This window comes from Serinus canaria, chromosome W (genome assembly GCF_022539315.1).
Source record: "Serinus canaria isolate serCan28SL12 chromosome W, serCan2020, whole genome shotgun sequence".
In the NCBI taxonomy this organism is placed as follows: Eukaryota; Metazoa; Chordata; class Aves; order Passeriformes; family Fringillidae; genus Serinus; species Serinus canaria.
In genome coordinates, this window is record NC_066342.1 from 17,646,277 (window position 1) to 17,662,207 (window position 15,931).

Consider the following 15,931-nt stretch of genomic DNA (forward strand, 5'->3'; position numbering starts at 1 on the left):
GGCCTGGTGGGCCACAGGTGCAAGCTGCTGGTGCTCTTCTGGGTGTTCAGTCCAGAGCCGGTTTAAACACTTCCAAGAAAAAGAAAAACCACAGTCCAGGGAACATCTCTGCCTTAGCTAGTTAAAAACTAACTAAAAGCAAAGGAGAGTTCTGTCCTGCTCTGTCCATGCTGCAGACAACACAATCCAGGAGCAGGAATGTGGAGGAGTGAGTGCAGTTTCTGAAAACAAATAGAGCGCTTCTTCTTTCCCCCTCTTTGCTCTCAGAACCAGTCTTAAAGGTGCAAAACTTATTTCTGGGCTAAACAGACAAATGGGGATACAAGCATCATAAAATCACCCCAGGACACTTATTTATTGGCGTATGCAGCATTGGTTGACTGCTTACTCCAAAACCATCACTGACAATAAAACTGGGGGAGGAGAAAAAACAGTGCCTCTGATAATTGGTCCATGAGTTTAACAGTTGAACTTGATTATCTTGGAGGTCTTTTCCAGCCTAGGTGATTCTATGACAATGGTGGGTGATGGGGAAACAGGGCTGCCCTCAGCTGCCCACAATCTGCTGGGGGAAGCATGCTTTACTATAGTCCCACAGTTTGCTTTCTGGGGAGGGTGTCACATGGGCCTCCATCTTTCTGCCTCTGAAGACAGGACATATAGAGTTGAAACCATGAATTTCTATCCTTAACTTATATGTTTCCATTTGACTATTCCCTCACACACCCATGCCATCTGTGGGGCATATTAAGCTCTTGTTTCATGTCTGTGATATCCCTTGGATTCTGTGCCTAGCTGCCTGTACCTTAAGTTGGCTTTTGGGCAACAAAGAAAGCAGGAAATAAGCAAAATAAAGTAATGAAAATTAATATTTATCATAACCAAAGATAATTCTGGAACGTCACTGGTTGGTTTTCCTTCTCTTGCTGCTCTGGGTGCATATCAAACTCAGCATCTCTCCCTGTGCTTGCTCCTTCTCCTCTATCCCCTGCAAAGCCTTTGGGCAGCACACATATCTGCCCATTGCCTGTACCCGGCCTGGATTTTTTTCCCCAACTGATTTATTTCCAAAGCAATTATACAGCAGGAGGAGAAAAATTGCGGTCTGCATTAGTCTCAGATTTAACAGCAAGGGGCTGGAGGGAGCTCTAAACCCTACATGCATCTCTTTCTTCCCATGCCAAGTAACTCTTGTGTCTTCTCCCATTTGTCTGAGTGATAAGAAATCCAAAATAAAGTCCAGGAGCAATGGCCAAGGAGCAGCAGGGTGTTATCCAAAAATTGAGGACAGTGGGTTATGAAGGACTCTTCAAACTTACTTTCTTCTCTTGCCCCAGCATTTCCACCCCTACCACCAGACCCAATAGACTGACTTATACTGAAGCATCGTGTGCAATAATTATTGGCTTCACATTTAGCTCTTCATAGCATGAATGTAGGATAAGTAATACGCCACATATCTACACATGTTGGTGACTGAAGAGACAGGGACTCCATGGTTTGCATACATGAAGCCGATTTATTGATTCCACAAGCTCAGTATATATACCTTTTCAGCTATAGCTAAAAATAGCAGTAATCACAACATTTACATTTCTTAGTAACATTGCTTAATCATAGCTTTGCATAGACTCGCACAGGCATGTACAGTCTTGCATGGTTTGTCATAAAGCATACCAAGGACACCCAAGCACACCATTATCTTCTCCAGGGTTCTGCTTGCCAAGGCTTGTGGTCTAACAGAGTTAACACATCTGTGTTGGTAAGCTGAGCAGTACTCTCCGTCCTGCTTTCTAGCTGTATTCCCATATACAGAGAGTCTCAAAGTGCTTATCAGGAACATGTAGCTGGTCATGATATTATGACTGCATGATGCCCTGTCTTGGTTCCAGCCAGGACAGGGTTAATTTTTGCAGTAGCCAGGAGGAGCATGGCCAGGGCCCTGAGGTTATTCTATACCACCTCATGCCATACACAGGGAGTGGAGGGAGATGGGTCCCTTCCAGTTGGGCTGGTGTCAGAGCAAATGGTCAGGGTAGTGCTGGGTTCAACATGGTGAGCACTTGCGTGCGAATCATTCGCTTACCTTATGCACTCTGTAATTAATAATGTTGTTGTTATAGTTAATTTCTTACTTCATTGCTGTTTGTAATATATTGTTCTTAACTTGTGGTTTTTACCTTTTGCGCCTCCAATTCTCCTCTCCAGCTTGCCACATGGGGAGAGAGAGGAGGGAGTGAGTGAGCGGCACTGGTTTGGAGTGTTTCAGTGGGAACACTAAATTGGGGAATATCATTCCTAAACTATGACAGCCTTATTTGGAGCCTAATATGGGGCTCGAAGGGTTGAGATGACAACAGATTTGCCCAGAGTGGGTTGGAACCAAATTTGATCTAAGCATTTGTTGTTTTAGGTACAGAGCCAATGGTCACAAGGTTGTTCGGTCTGTTCACATGGTTGTGGTACCTAACACTGTATATACTCCTGTATATGCAACATTTGGCTGCTCATGATGATCTTTTTCAGAGCAGGGAGAGGGATTGGGATTGCTTTGTTGCTGTACTGTGTGATATCAACTTATGACATCATAACATCAAGGGCAATGAGTGTTATTTGGGATGTGTATTCATTGTTGCTATTCTGCCCTCTCCCACACTACCTCTGGGAAATTCATTAATAATTGTACCCAGTCTGTAGGGAGAACAAGGCAGGGTGATTTTCCCCAGCTTTTCACCCCCTTTTCCTCCTTCAGGCCTGTTACAACAGCTTTTGTGAATTTTGAATTCCCTTTGGATGTTAAGGAAAGCATGTACTTGTTGCTAAGTCTATTAGGTTTCCTCAGTATAGTCAACACCATGTTTAAAGTTACAAAAAAGATTTTTAGGAAGGTCATTCAGAGATCTGCAGCAAGGGTAGACAGTTATGAGTGGCATGGAATGTGGGACAAAATGAACCAGTTTTTGGAGAAATTCTCTGCTCCAATGGTTTGGAAGTTCACCCCTGAACAACTACAGGACTGATAAAATGACAGAATATTTGCAAAGAAAATGCTGTTGCAGTTCCAAAGAGGTGCAAAGTTCTTGCAATGTTTAACCCAGGCTACTCTTTACTGGACAAGGTTTGACACTAAACTGCATCCTCAGAGGGAAGAGGAGGAGGAAAGCAGACCAACAGGCACAGTGGCCACTCAAAGTGCAGCTGAACCAGAGGAACAACTTGTGTCAGTAGCAGTTGCCTCCATACAGAAAAAGAAATCCAAGACCAAATCCATTTTCTTAGTGAGAGGTGAAGAGGAAGTAGACCCATGATTGGAAATTAGAGGGGAGTGAAGCCAAGCAGCTGGAATCCCTGTCCTGGTATGTGAGCATTGGGAAGAGGACAGAAGCTCTCAGGCTCTGAAGGTGATTCCTGTCAAGCATGAGGGAAAGGTATCCTTTAAATGATGATCTACCAGTGTACCCAGGCAAGTGGAACACCATGCAGAAAGGTACCCAGCACCCGAGAGAATTAGCTGTGCTGGAGGTACTCTATGAAGATTCAAATCATGAGTAGTCCTCTTGTTGCCAGAATGATTTTTGCTTTTTTATATTCTCTATATTCTTTACACATATATTCTAGCTCTATTGTTGTAGAGTTATATAGTTCCTAGCTAGCCCCAGTACTTTTCCCTACCTTGATAGGCAGAAAGACAAAACACATTCCAGACTCCAAGCAGAGGGCCCAAGGCCCCAATCCTACCTTGGTTCTTCTTGGAACCAAGTTTAAACCCAGCTCTTCAAGACATATTTTCATAAACAAAGTTTAGTTTCTGTCTGAGGGGGGAGGATTTTAAAAGGGGTTGAACCAGGAGAAATTACCTCACCACTTACGTCTCTAATTAGGGATTTTTGTCAGTTATGCTACTTTGCTAAACTCATAAAACTGTATTCACCCTGTGCAGGGATGGGCATTTAGGCATTTTCCATATCTGCCCCTTGGAGGCCTCCAATAAAGACCAGCCTTTATATTACCTCCTATGCCAGTTCTTGGCTTCTTTTCTGCCTCTGTCAAGGTTGGGATTGAAGCACTCGAGATGGTATATCATGTTCAGACTCAAATGTTTATTATTTCTTATCTATATTACAGTCTTACAAGTCGTGAGTTCTACAGCATTCTACTAACAAGCTACAAAATGGCTAACTATCTTTCTCTACAAGGTCTTTTAAGGCTAAACTATCCAAGTAGGAAATGACACCTAAATTATTTTCCCTTTTAACCCAGTAATTAATCCCTCATGTCCCACAATGAGGATTTTTTCTGTCCAATTACAAAACACCACCCAAACCCATAAAGAAGGTGAAGAAGAAGGACCAGCCACCGCCCTAAAACCTCCATCTTGCCCCATATATATTGCTATATTCTAAAACCCTAAACTCTAAGTTTTCCATCCTGTGATATTACACACTCCTATTCAAACTACACACCCACACCCAGTGCTATCAATTTTGGAAGCCTTCCCCATGGCCTCAGGTCAAATGTAGTATTCTCTTGTGGGTCTGTGCCTTTCAGCAAAGAAAATTTAAAATTCTCAGCATCCAGGGTTCCAACACTCCTATATTAATATTATCTTGAAAGTGTGTTGTTTCATTTCTAGGTTCTTTGAGGCATCACTCTATATATCCAGATGAAATCCAGTGTATGCAATCCATGTGGAGGAAGTTTGCATGGAGCTTTCCATTACCATATGCCAATTCATTGGCATTGATGTCAATGAAAGAAGGAGAACAAACAGTGCTTCAGGTGACTACCCAACTCCAGCTATAGGAAGGGCATCCTACCGACTAGTGTCTTGGCTGTGGAAAGAATGTCCAAGGACCACCAGCAATTTAAAGAGGACCTCAAGCAATTTAAATAGCAAATGTCCCATGCCCTGCCACTACGGAACAGAATCTTGGCTATTAGAAACAAGTGCCTCCCTGCTCAAGGGAGAGGGTCCACACCATGAGGTACCCTGCAGTTTTACCTGCATGATGATAGAAAAGATATGAAATGGGATAGAAAACCCATATTTGCCCTAGCAGAACAGAGATGTGATTGAAAGGAAAAACAAACAACCCCTCAAGGATAAATGCTGCTCCAGTTTCCTTTGGGCAAGTCCTCAGACAGAAGGGCTGATGTTACTTCTGATCCTCTTGAAGGGACCTCCAGTTCCTATTTTAAAAAAGTGATCAATGAGTACTATGACCAGAACTAGTGGGGCCCTGCCTCGGGACAGGTAGAGGAAAGGGAGAATCAGATCTATTGGACTGTGTGGATCTGATGGCCTGGCACATCAGACCCACAAGAGTATATAAGGCTTTAGTTGACACCAGCACACAATGTACCCTGATGACATCAAGATATGTAGGGGCAGAATCTCTATTTCTGGGATGACAGAGGGATCCCAACAACTGACTGTACTGGAAGCTGAGGAGAGCCTGACTGGAAATGAGTTGTAAAAATACCCCATTGTGACTTGCCCAGAGGCCCTGTTAATCCTTTGCACAGATTGCCTCAGGAGAGGATATTTCAAGGACCCAAAAGGGCATCGTTGGGCTTTTGGGATAGCTGCTGTGGAGACAAAGGAAATTAGACAGCTTTTTTTTTAGAGACCTTTCCTGGTCCCTCAGAGAACCCTTCTGCTGTGGGACTGCTGAGTCTCGAAGAACAACAGGTACTGATTACTACCACAACAGTGCACCATAAGCATTACCCCACTAATCAGGACTCCATGATGGCCACCTGTCTTGGTTTGAAAGACAGGTGTCTGCCAAGGGAGGCGGGAACCTCCCCTGAAATGGAGAATATGACCCCCTTCCCTCCAAATTATTATAACTTTGAAATTAAGGGGTTTTCAGGCAAAGATATGAGATTAAGAATAACAGTTCCTTTACTAGTGTGTATATGGATAACAAGGCAAACAAACAACAATGGCAGCAACAACAAACAAAACCAGAAACCCAGTTGCAGCCTTCTCTCAGCTGCAGGCACTTACCCCTTCCTTGTAGTTACCGTCACAGCTGGCAGGTGGTTCTCGGCTGGGCAGGGCAGGTGCGATGATTCTCCTGTGGCTGCAGGGGGAGCTGTGGCACAAGTTCGGCCATCTCACATGGTAATTGCAGACACAGCTGGTGGAAAGGATGGAAAAGGGGTTTACAAACGCCCAGGGGCAGGTGATCCCAGTGCCACTCTGAATAGCAAAAGGAGCTGTAGCAGGAACCTCAGGAGCAAGCTGGAACTGTAGGGACAAGCAAAATCCCAGAGTGGTAGACAAGATTTATTAGAAACTGCATCTGTAGCTGGAACCGCGGGACATCCCGGTAGGCAGTGGGTGTGGGGCTACAGTGTAGGAAAACCCTGGAGCAGTGGCAAAGAAATGGCGGGGGCTGGGCAGTGGCAGCCTGGCTCCTGAACACAGCCGGGAGAGGCTCCCTTGGAGAGAAAAAGAGCTCAGGGTCCCGGGGTTTTCGCTGATGCACTCGAGCAGATGGTGAAAGTCCTTTTCTTAGTGAGGTAGGATGTTAATAAGGTTCCAGTACAACTGCCGCTCCCACAAGCAGAGCTTCACTCACAGTAGAAGGCAGCAGGAGAAGGAACCCAGCAGTGGTGGCAAAATTTCCCCACAGTGATGGCAGTCTGTTTCACCTCTGAATGCCGAGACAGCAAGAGAGCTAGGAGCTGCGCCCAGCCCCCTTTTCCCCAGCCCAAATCTCGAGGTATTTTCGCCCCTCCTAGAGAAACCCTCCAGCTAAGAGAGTAGCCAGCCGCACCCTTTTGAGCGGTGGCAACTTCTTTTGGCTCTGTTAAGTACCTGGTCATTATTATCTCTTAGCAACATATGGGAGAAAATTCCCTGAGAGAAAGAAACAAAAGGAAAAATCCTAAAGCCTGTTATAGGTAGATAAACGCCTCCCCTGGGGGACTGCCTGGCGTCCCCTTCCCCTGTCCCAACTCCCCCCGCAGGGGCAGCCTCGGGACAACCCGAAAAATTCGGGGTGGGGTCCAGGCTGGACGCAGGCACCGTGACAGCCGCTGCTGGAGGCGGTGGGGGCGCGCAAGGAAGCGCCGCCGCGGTCTCTCTCGGTTCCAGGCGGGGCGGTTCTGGTGCGGGCTCTGCCTCTGCGGGAGGGGGTGGCGGACTGATCACGGGCGCCACGGCAGATACCGCCGGAGGCAGGGCCACGGGCGGCGCGCGGGGTGTTTCTGCCGGCTGTTCGCCGTCCTCACCGTCTTCTTGAATCGGAGCCGGGCTGGCGGGAGGTGGCGATGGTGGCTCCGCTGTCCCAGCTTCAACATTTCCCGGCGTGGCAGCAGGCGAGGGCGGGGCCGCCGCGGTCGGAGCCATCATGAGCTGTGCTGGAGGGGCGGTCGCGGGCGGGGCTGGTGGGGCGTCCTCAGGCTGGCAGGCAGCGAGGGGCGGTGCCAGAGGCGTCACCGCCACCGCCTGAGCTGCGGGCAGGTCTCTCAGCCCCGGGAGGGGCAGAAGAGGCGGCTCCTGCGCATGCTCCAGGGAGTCAGAAAAAAACCTCTCCACCGGCACCTTGGGCAAAGCCTCCTCTCCCCGCTCTACGCGGGGGGCAAGCCAGCGGCGGGGACTGTCCTTGAAGAGTCTCTTCTCCCGCCGGCTGTGGCGGGGTGGCTGGTCGCCTTCCGCGCGGGGGGAGGCGTCCCCCCACGTCCCTGCCAGAGGCCCCCACGGCATCAGAAGCGCTCCCCAAACGAACGTGGTCGCCTCTCAAAAATGTGAAAAGCAGCTCCCAAGTGGGAAGCTGGTGATGGACCTTCCCAGTCCGTTCGAAATGCTTTCTAAGAGAAACACCAAGGGCATTCCACGCGCGGGGGTCCCAGGAGGAATTCATGCCCATGGGGAGCCCATGGCGTTTGGCCCAGACAAAAAACTTGTAAAGTTGTTGCTGGGGCACGAGAACTTCATAGTCACGAAGAGTGAGCTCCCAGAATTCCAAAGTAAATTTCTCTCTCCATGAAAATTGAGTGCTGATGTCTACAGACATCTCTTCCCAAAGTCAAAGCCCACCCAATCGGGCAGTGCCTGCCAGAAGAGCTTCCCCAGCCCCTGCCTCAAGGCTTGGGGGACAGACACGGCCAGAAAAGACCGAGTCTCCTCCTAGAAAGACTCAGGAAAGGGTTAATACCTTTCTCTGTGGGGAAAGCAGGTGTCAGCGTCCAGGCTCAGGGTCCCACGGGGTCCTAGAGGCTTCCCGTCTGTCCCAGATGATCTCTGGACATGCTTCTGGGATTTTTTTCAGCAGATTCTTTCTGTGCTCAGCCGTGCTGTGAACTCTGCCCAAATCCAGGGTCTTAGTTCTCCAGTCCAGGCCACAGCCACACGTCGGGTCACCACTTATTGTAAATCAAAGACGACTCCGATGAAGGGGAGAGAGAATGATGCATCTGACTCCATCATCAGAAGTCTAATGACTTACTTTATTATACTACACTATGTACATTTAATCTAAACTGAATCTGCCACGCACTCACTCTTGCTCACAACTGCACAGAACTGCACTCATCTCTGATTGTCTCGTGACTGTCCCATGACAGTCCCACACACACGCACTTCTTGGCCCTAATAGGCCAAGGGAACAAAACATCTTCACTTTGGGTAAACAATTTCCGTATTGCATTCTACTTTAGTGCAACACAGGCACAGCAAGCAAGATAAGAATTGTGTTTTCCCTCTTCTCTGCTTGTCTCACATCTTCTCTCTGTTCAGAGGGCATGTGAATACCACAGGTTCCTAGGCGCTAAGAGTTTTGGGAGAATGTATATTCCAGATTACACTCAGATTGTATGGCCTCTATCATGTGCCCCAGAAGAAGAGTGATTTCAGGTGGGGTCCTGAACAACAACAATCTTTTGAACAATATTAAAAGGAGATTGTTCATGCAGTAGCCCTGGGGCCATTCACGACAGGACAAGATGTGAAAAATGTGCCCTACATAGCAGCCAAGGATAATGGTCCTTCCTGGAGTCTCTGGCAAAAAGTACTCAGGGAGACTTGAGGATTACCCCTGGGGTTATGGAGTCAGGGATACAAAGGATCTGAGGCCTGTTACACCATATATTGTTCTGGCATGGCCTGGTGTTTGGTAGCAGGGGGGCTACAAGAAACTGCTGGAAGCTTCCCACCATGTCCAGCAGAGCCAGTCCTTGATGGCTCTGAAGATGGACATGCTGCTGGCCAAAACTGGGCCAATGAGAGAGGTTGGTAATGCCTCTGTGATGACATGTTTAAGAAGAAAATCAGTCATGGGGATTTTGCTTGTAGCCAGATAAGAGGAGGTGAGAGCATGTGAGGGAAAAACAACATGATGACACCAAGGTCAGTGGAGAAGGAGGGGGAGGAGGTGCTTCAGGCACAAGAGCCAAGACTCCTCTGCAGACCATGGTGAAGACCATAGTGAAGCAGGCTGTCCCACTACAGCCCATAGGTCTGATGCCTTGGAGTGGCTACCTAGAACAGAGGCTAGACAAGATCAAGAGAATAAAAGCAGGTATTAATTAAAGGCCTTCAATAGGTACACCTTGGGCAGTCAGAAGCCTCCGAGAGACTACGCCCAAGATGGATGATGGTCGCAAATTTTTCATACAGCTATAAATTTGGTCCATTTACATATCAAGGGTTAATCCTCCAAGTACAACTTCAGGTACTGAAGCCATATACCCACAGTTTGCTCCCCCCCAACTCACTTTTGTTTATACTTTTTGGGGCCTGAGACAGCAAGGTGTCCTTGAGTTTCCGACCTAGAGAAGAATTGTTTTGTCTGAATAAAACAGGAGAACAGTAACTGACAGGCTATGGAGTTTAAGAGTTATACACTAAAGCAGTACAGGATCTGAAAAATATAAAAGCTAAATTCTAAGGCATCAGGACAACTGTGATTTCTCTGCAGAGAACTACCCGCAGTCCGTGGGGGAGGTGCCCATGCCAGAGCAGGTGGATGCCTGGAGGAGGCTGTGATCCTGTGGAAGACCCAGTGGAGAGAGAGAGCCTCTGCTCCAGGCTGTAGTAGCCTGTCCTTGGAGGACTGCATCCCGTGGAAAGAGAGACCCACATCACAGCAGTTTGGAAGGACTGTCTGCCCATAGGGGGAGTTCACATTGCAGCAAGTGCGGTATGGCTGCTGCTTGTGAGAGTGGACCCACACTGGAGAAGTTCACAGAGAACTGTCTCCCATGGGAGGGACCTTACAGCCTCACAGGGGATGGACTCCTCTCCCAGAGCAGCAGAAGAAAGTCTTGGTGTTGAACTGACCCAAACCCCCACGCCCTGTCTCCCTGAGCTGTCAGTGGGAATGAGGGAAGGGCTGGGTGGAAAAAGGTGTTTTAAGGGCTTATTTTGCTTCTCGTTATTCTCCTCTGATTCTGTGAGTAATAAATTCACTTTGCAACTAAAGCTGAGCCTGTTTTTGCCCTTGAAGTGTTTTTCTCCCAGTCCTTATTTCACTCATGACCCTTGATTAATTTTTTTCCCCTCTCCGCTGCCCAGCTGTAGCAGGAGAAGGTGAGCGAGCGACTCCCATGGGTACCTGGCATTGAGCCAGTGTCAAACCACTACACACCCCAATTTAAAAGGAGATACTGGCAGTTTATGAAGGGGTCTGAGGTGCTTCACAAGTGATTGACACTGAAGCACTGCTCCCTGGCACCCTGACTGCCAGTGCTGGGCTGCATGTTCAAAGGGAAAGTCCCTTCTATACATCACACTGCTGATGCCACATGGACTAAGTGGGTCACACTGATCACACAGGGAGCTTGAATAGGAAACCCCAATTGCCCAGGGATCTTGGAAGTCATCACAAACTTGCTCAAAGGAGAAAATTTTGGACTATCATCAGAGGAGAAGGTAACATATGCTGAGGAGGCCCCACCATATGATCAGCTACCAGAAAATTAAAAGTGATATACTCTCTTTACTGAGGGCTCCTGCAGTATTATAGGGCTACATCAAGAATGGAAAGCTGCCATATGGAGTCCTATGCAGTGAGTCACAGAAACTATTGAGGGACCAGGTAGATCAAGTCATGTTGGAGATCTGAAAGCTGTCCAGCAGCCTTTAGCTATAGCTGAACAAGAGAAATGGCCAGTGCTCTACCTGTACATTGACTTGTGGATGGTGGCAAATGCTCTGTAGGGGTGGCTGGACTGATGGAAAAAGACCAATTAGCAGTGCAGAGGTAAACCCATCTGGGCGGCTGAATTGTGGCAAGATAGCACTTCCCGGGTAGAGAAGTTGACTGTGCAAGTACGTCATATAAATGCACATGTACCCAACAGTCGGGCTACTGAAGAACATCACAACAACAGACAGGGGGATTGGGCTGCCAAAACTAAAGTGTCCCAGGAGGATCTGGACAAGGGTGATTTTTTTCTGGCTTGGTGGGATCAGGATGCCTCAGGTAATCGGGGAAGAAATGCAACATGTGATCGAGGGGTGGACTTAACCCTGGACGCTATCTCCCAGGTTATCCATAACTGTGAAATGCACTGCGATCAAGAAGGCCAAGCAGGTAAAGCCTCTGTGGTATGGGGTAGATGGTTAAAATATAAATAGGAGGAGGCCTGGCAGATTGACTACATCACACTCCTGCAAACCCACCGAGGCAAGTGATATGTGCTTACGATGGAAGGAGCAACTTCTGGATGGCTGGAGATGTACCCTGTGCCTCATGCCTCTGCCTGGAACACCATCTTGGGCCTTGAGAAGTGAGTCCTGTGGAGACACAGCACCCCAGAAAGAACTGAGTTGTTCAATGGTACTCATTTTAAAAATAGTCTCATAGATACCTGGGCCAGAGAGCACAGTATTGAATGGGTGTATCATATTCCCTGTGGTGTACCAGCCTCTGGGAAAATTGAACAGTATAATGGACTATTAAAAAACCACAGTGAGAGCAATGAGTGGTGAGACCTTAAATTATTGGAATCTATATTTACCAAATGCCACCTGGTTAGTTAACACTAGAGGTTCTACCAATCAAGCTGTCCCTGCCCAATCAAAACCTCCATGTACCACAGAAGGGAATAAAGTCCCCGTGGTGTATATGAGGAATGTGTTAGGGAAGACAGTTTGGATTAGTCCTGCCTCAAGCAAAAGCAAACCTATCCATGGGATTGTTTTTGCTGAAGGACCTGGGTGCACTTGGTGAGTAATGCAGAGGGACAGGGAAACACGATGTGTACCTCAGGGGGATTTGATTTTTGGGTGAGAACAGCCCATAATGTTGAATTTTATATGTCTTGGGTACAGAGACAAGGGGTGGAGTTTTCAGTGCTGTCTTTTCAAATACCATTCACTGTGGATGTGACAGTTTAATCAGAGAGAGAAACAGATAACTTTCCCAGGTATCGTCCTAGGGAAGTTGTGAGAATGCTCAGAGAAAGAATTAAAACAATTCTTATCTTAATCTCTGCACCAGGTGTTTGTGAACATGTGGAATGTTTGCACGTGATGTTTATGGAAAGATATTTTAGCAGAAGTTGTTCCTACTTAACCAGTGGTGTGAGGGGTGTTGTTAAGAACCAATCAGGTTCTGGGTGAATGATCCTGTCTATAAAATATGTGAAGTTCCTAATAAAGCTTGCTTTATGCCTTCTGAGCATGGAGTCAATGTCGCCTTTCTTCAGCCATTCCTAACTCAACAGCAACAATTCACGTCACAGCCATGGGTGTGGTTTTGGCAGGGAAAAAGTCATAGCACAAATGGAAAGGGGTCCATTTTCTCTGGCTTGCTGAAATGAAGGGATCAGCAGACCCTAGCACTGCACAACCTGTGGATTCTTTCCCATTTCCAAGATGCTTCTGAAGGACAAGTGAGATGAGGAGAGGCAGCATGGCCATTCCCAAGCCAAATGGTACTGAAGTTACAGCTCTGGAACTGCAGCTGAGGCCACAGGTTTTGGTGCCCGGCAAGTCCATTTTCTTCCCCCCCCACCCCTGCTCACTGCCCAATTGGAGCAGTGTCCTGAGAAAGCAGTACAGACACTGAGTCCAGCAGATGTCAGGAGAAGGCAGCATGTGGCAGGGCTGACCTTACACACCCACACACTGCTGCAGTCATAGAGAAGGAGCAGGGAAACTGACACCAGAGGTCCAGAGCTGCCCCACACAATGTCAGCACCCCTCATCTGCCACCAGAACTGCTTCTTAAGCTCCTACCTTCACAGGCTTTCTTTGCTCCAGGGGGAAGGTTGAGCCAAGAGGGACTTCTCCACCATATTGTCTTTATCATGTGCTTCATGTGGTCTCTATGGTTACAGCCATCTTGGGAGGAGGGACTTCTTGGCCATCTTGTTTTCTTTGTTCCCAGGGAGGCCACAGGATTCAGCACATTTGTATCTAGTAGTTATTGCTGTTATCTTGGTTGTTGCTGTTTTTCTTTTTAGTAAACTGTTATTTTTTCACCTATATCTTCTCACATTTGTATCTATTGGTAAAAGCGGATTGGTTAAAACTAAAGGAGAGGTAACTCATTTTGGAGTCTCTGCCCTGTATAATTGTCTTTAACTAAGAAAGTATAATATTGGTTGCTGAATTACACTACCACTGTGTGCCATAACTGTTATGATCTGAATTAACACAGAAGAGTGTGGTGTTGTGAGGTCCCCAGGATGAGGTGAGAGATAAGAATTTGACTCCATGTTCTCAGAAGGCTGATTTATTATCTTATGATATGATATGATATATTATATTATATACTAAAGAAAGAGAAAGGATACATCAGAAGGCTAGAAAAGAATGAATAATAAAAACCTGACTGACTCAGAGAGTCTGACACAGCTGGCTGTGATTGGCCATTAATTAAAAATAATTCACATGTTTGAATAAACAATTTTCCAAATCACATTCCAAAGCAGCAAAACAGGGAGAAGCTGAAGCTTCCCAGCTTCCCTGGAGAAGAAATCCTGGTGAAGGGATTTTCATAAAATATCACGGTGACAAAAGAGCAAGGAAAACTAAGTCTCTGTGAATAAAAGGGATGGAACCCAGAAAGGTTTGAAATATACCCCAAAACTCAATTAAAATCACGTGAGGTTAGACGTTAGTGCCAAAAAATTCGATATATTTTATTCAGTAGTGAAAGAGGCAAAGAGAAAGAAAGAGGAAAGAAGGAGAGAAAGAGAAGGAGGGAGGGAGGAAGGAAGGAAGGGAGGGAGGGTGGGTGTGTGGGGGCACAGAGAGAGAGTGACTGGTTAGGTAGAAACATATCACCATTCCGAGGGTCCCAACATCTCATTGCTCCCCTTCACCTGGTCTGGGTGGTGAGGGTCCCCCACCGCTCATGCTGCTGAAAAATACAGCATCCAATGGATTACTATATGTTTAGACCAGGTGGGAACACCCATGTGCCTCCCCTGGTGTCCTGGGGTGACTTTATGATGCTGGTATCCCCATCATCTGTCTTTTTGCTCAGAAATGGGTCTTGTGTCACTGACATGGTCTATGAAAAATCCTTTCCTTAGGATTTTTCCCTCCTGAGAAGCTGAGAGGCCTCAGGAACAAACTGTAAACAATTCTTATCTGCTGCTGTGGAATGCAGCAGGTGGATCTGTGATTGGTCTCATCTGGTTGTTTCTAATTAATGGCCAATCACAGTTCACCTGCCCAGACTGTTTCAGTTAAAGACAAGCCTTTGTTATTCATTCCTTTTCTACTCTTAGCTTAGCCTTCTGATGAAATCCTTTCCTCTATTCTTTTAGTATAGTTATAATATATTATCTATCATAAAATAATAAATCAAGCCTTCTGATACATGGAGTCAACTTTCTCGTCTCTTCCCTCATCCTGGGACCCTTGTGGACAATACCACAGTCTTGTATATTTAAGCTAGGCTCAGAGAGATCTGAGAGCAAAAGGAGGGGGAAGCGGTGGCGTGCAGTTTGTGTGTGCAGAAGCTTCATTTTCACTCCCCCAGAATTCCTTTCTCTCGGCGTGTGTTGTCTGCAGCATGGACAACGAATGGGAGAGAGCTCTCCTTTGCTTTTAGTTTTTTCTAGCTAGCTGAGGCAGAGAAGTTCCCTGGACTGTGGCTTTTCTTTTTCTTGGAACTGATCAGCCCTGTTCTGGACTGATAACCCAGAAATACACTGGGAGCTCACACCTGTGGCCCACCGGGGCTCCAGATGCCGCAATTTCCAGCACAGGAGGGACTGATAGAGACTGAGTGAAAGCCAAGGCCACACCCACAAAAAGGACTCAGAACTACAAAAGGATTCTGTCATAGATTGTAAAATAAATGGAGCCACAGGGGCTAGCTTCTTAGCCGGATAGCTGGTTTCCCGCAGGGTAAGCGCCCCAGGCAAGCAGTCTCAAGGCAGAACACCTCAGCCCTCTGGAGGCTGGGGTGCCCTAGGCCAGACTGTGGCACAGCCGTGGCCCCTAGCAAGCTTAGTGATTGTCAGCTCTTAGTGAAAATCAGCTCTTTTATGATTTCAGCTCTTGGCTTGCTCGTAGGGGCTGTGGCTGGCCGAGGCTCCTTGAAGGCAGACGACAGAGAGAGGAGAAGGCGGCTAAGTGTTCAACGATGGTTTATTCTGAGGGTCTCGCAGAGGGTCTTGAAGCTGCTCTTCTAAAGAAATGGGCCCAGACAGCCTCTTTTATAGGGTTAGGGAGGATTGAAAACTGACCAATTGTAAGGGTTAGGGAAACTAGCCTATAGGGTCACAGAGAGATAAGCAGGCCTGGAGGACCAGAGTGAGGACTCCTGGTTCAATTCCTATGACTCAGCAAATACCTATCTCTAAACATCCCTCCACGGAGCCGTAGTTGGCCCTGCATCTGCTACAATATATGGCAGAGATGGAGAGATGGAGAGATGACACACATCAGGGTTTCATGCAGTAGAGTTTATTAGTGTGTACAGCTCTTTATATAGGCAATTCAAAAGACTCT

The 15,931-nt window shown here is 47.1% G+C and overlaps 3 protein-coding genes across 4 annotated transcripts in view; 1 reads left to right on the top strand and 2 right to left on the bottom strand.

Moving 5' to 3' along the window:
- Positions 1-15,931, top strand: part of LOC108962568 (CBP80/20-dependent translation initiation factor-like) — a 392,204-nt gene that overhangs the window by 265,465 nt on the left and 110,808 nt on the right. The window contains exon 10 of one of the 2 annotated variants that reach the window (XM_050986368.1): positions 9,933-10,455. The exons of the other annotated variant lie outside the window; for it this stretch is intronic. Within the exon in view, the coding sequence (XP_050842325.1) occupies positions 9,933-10,049 (117 nt within the window). The 3' untranslated portion in view covers positions 10,050-10,455. Of the gene's footprint in view, positions 1-9,932; positions 10,456-15,931 lie in introns of those variants that run through there. 2 annotated transcript variants of the gene reach the window in all.
- LOC127060980 (uncharacterized) overlaps positions 1-15,931 on the bottom strand; it is a 225,449-nt gene that overhangs the window by 78,989 nt on the left and 130,529 nt on the right. The window lies entirely within an intron of this gene.
- The window catches only part of LOC127060974 (Friend virus susceptibility protein 1-like), a 1,102,452-nt gene that overhangs the window by 67,769 nt on the left and 1,018,752 nt on the right, over positions 1-15,931 (bottom strand). The gene's annotated exons all lie outside the window — the stretch shown is intronic.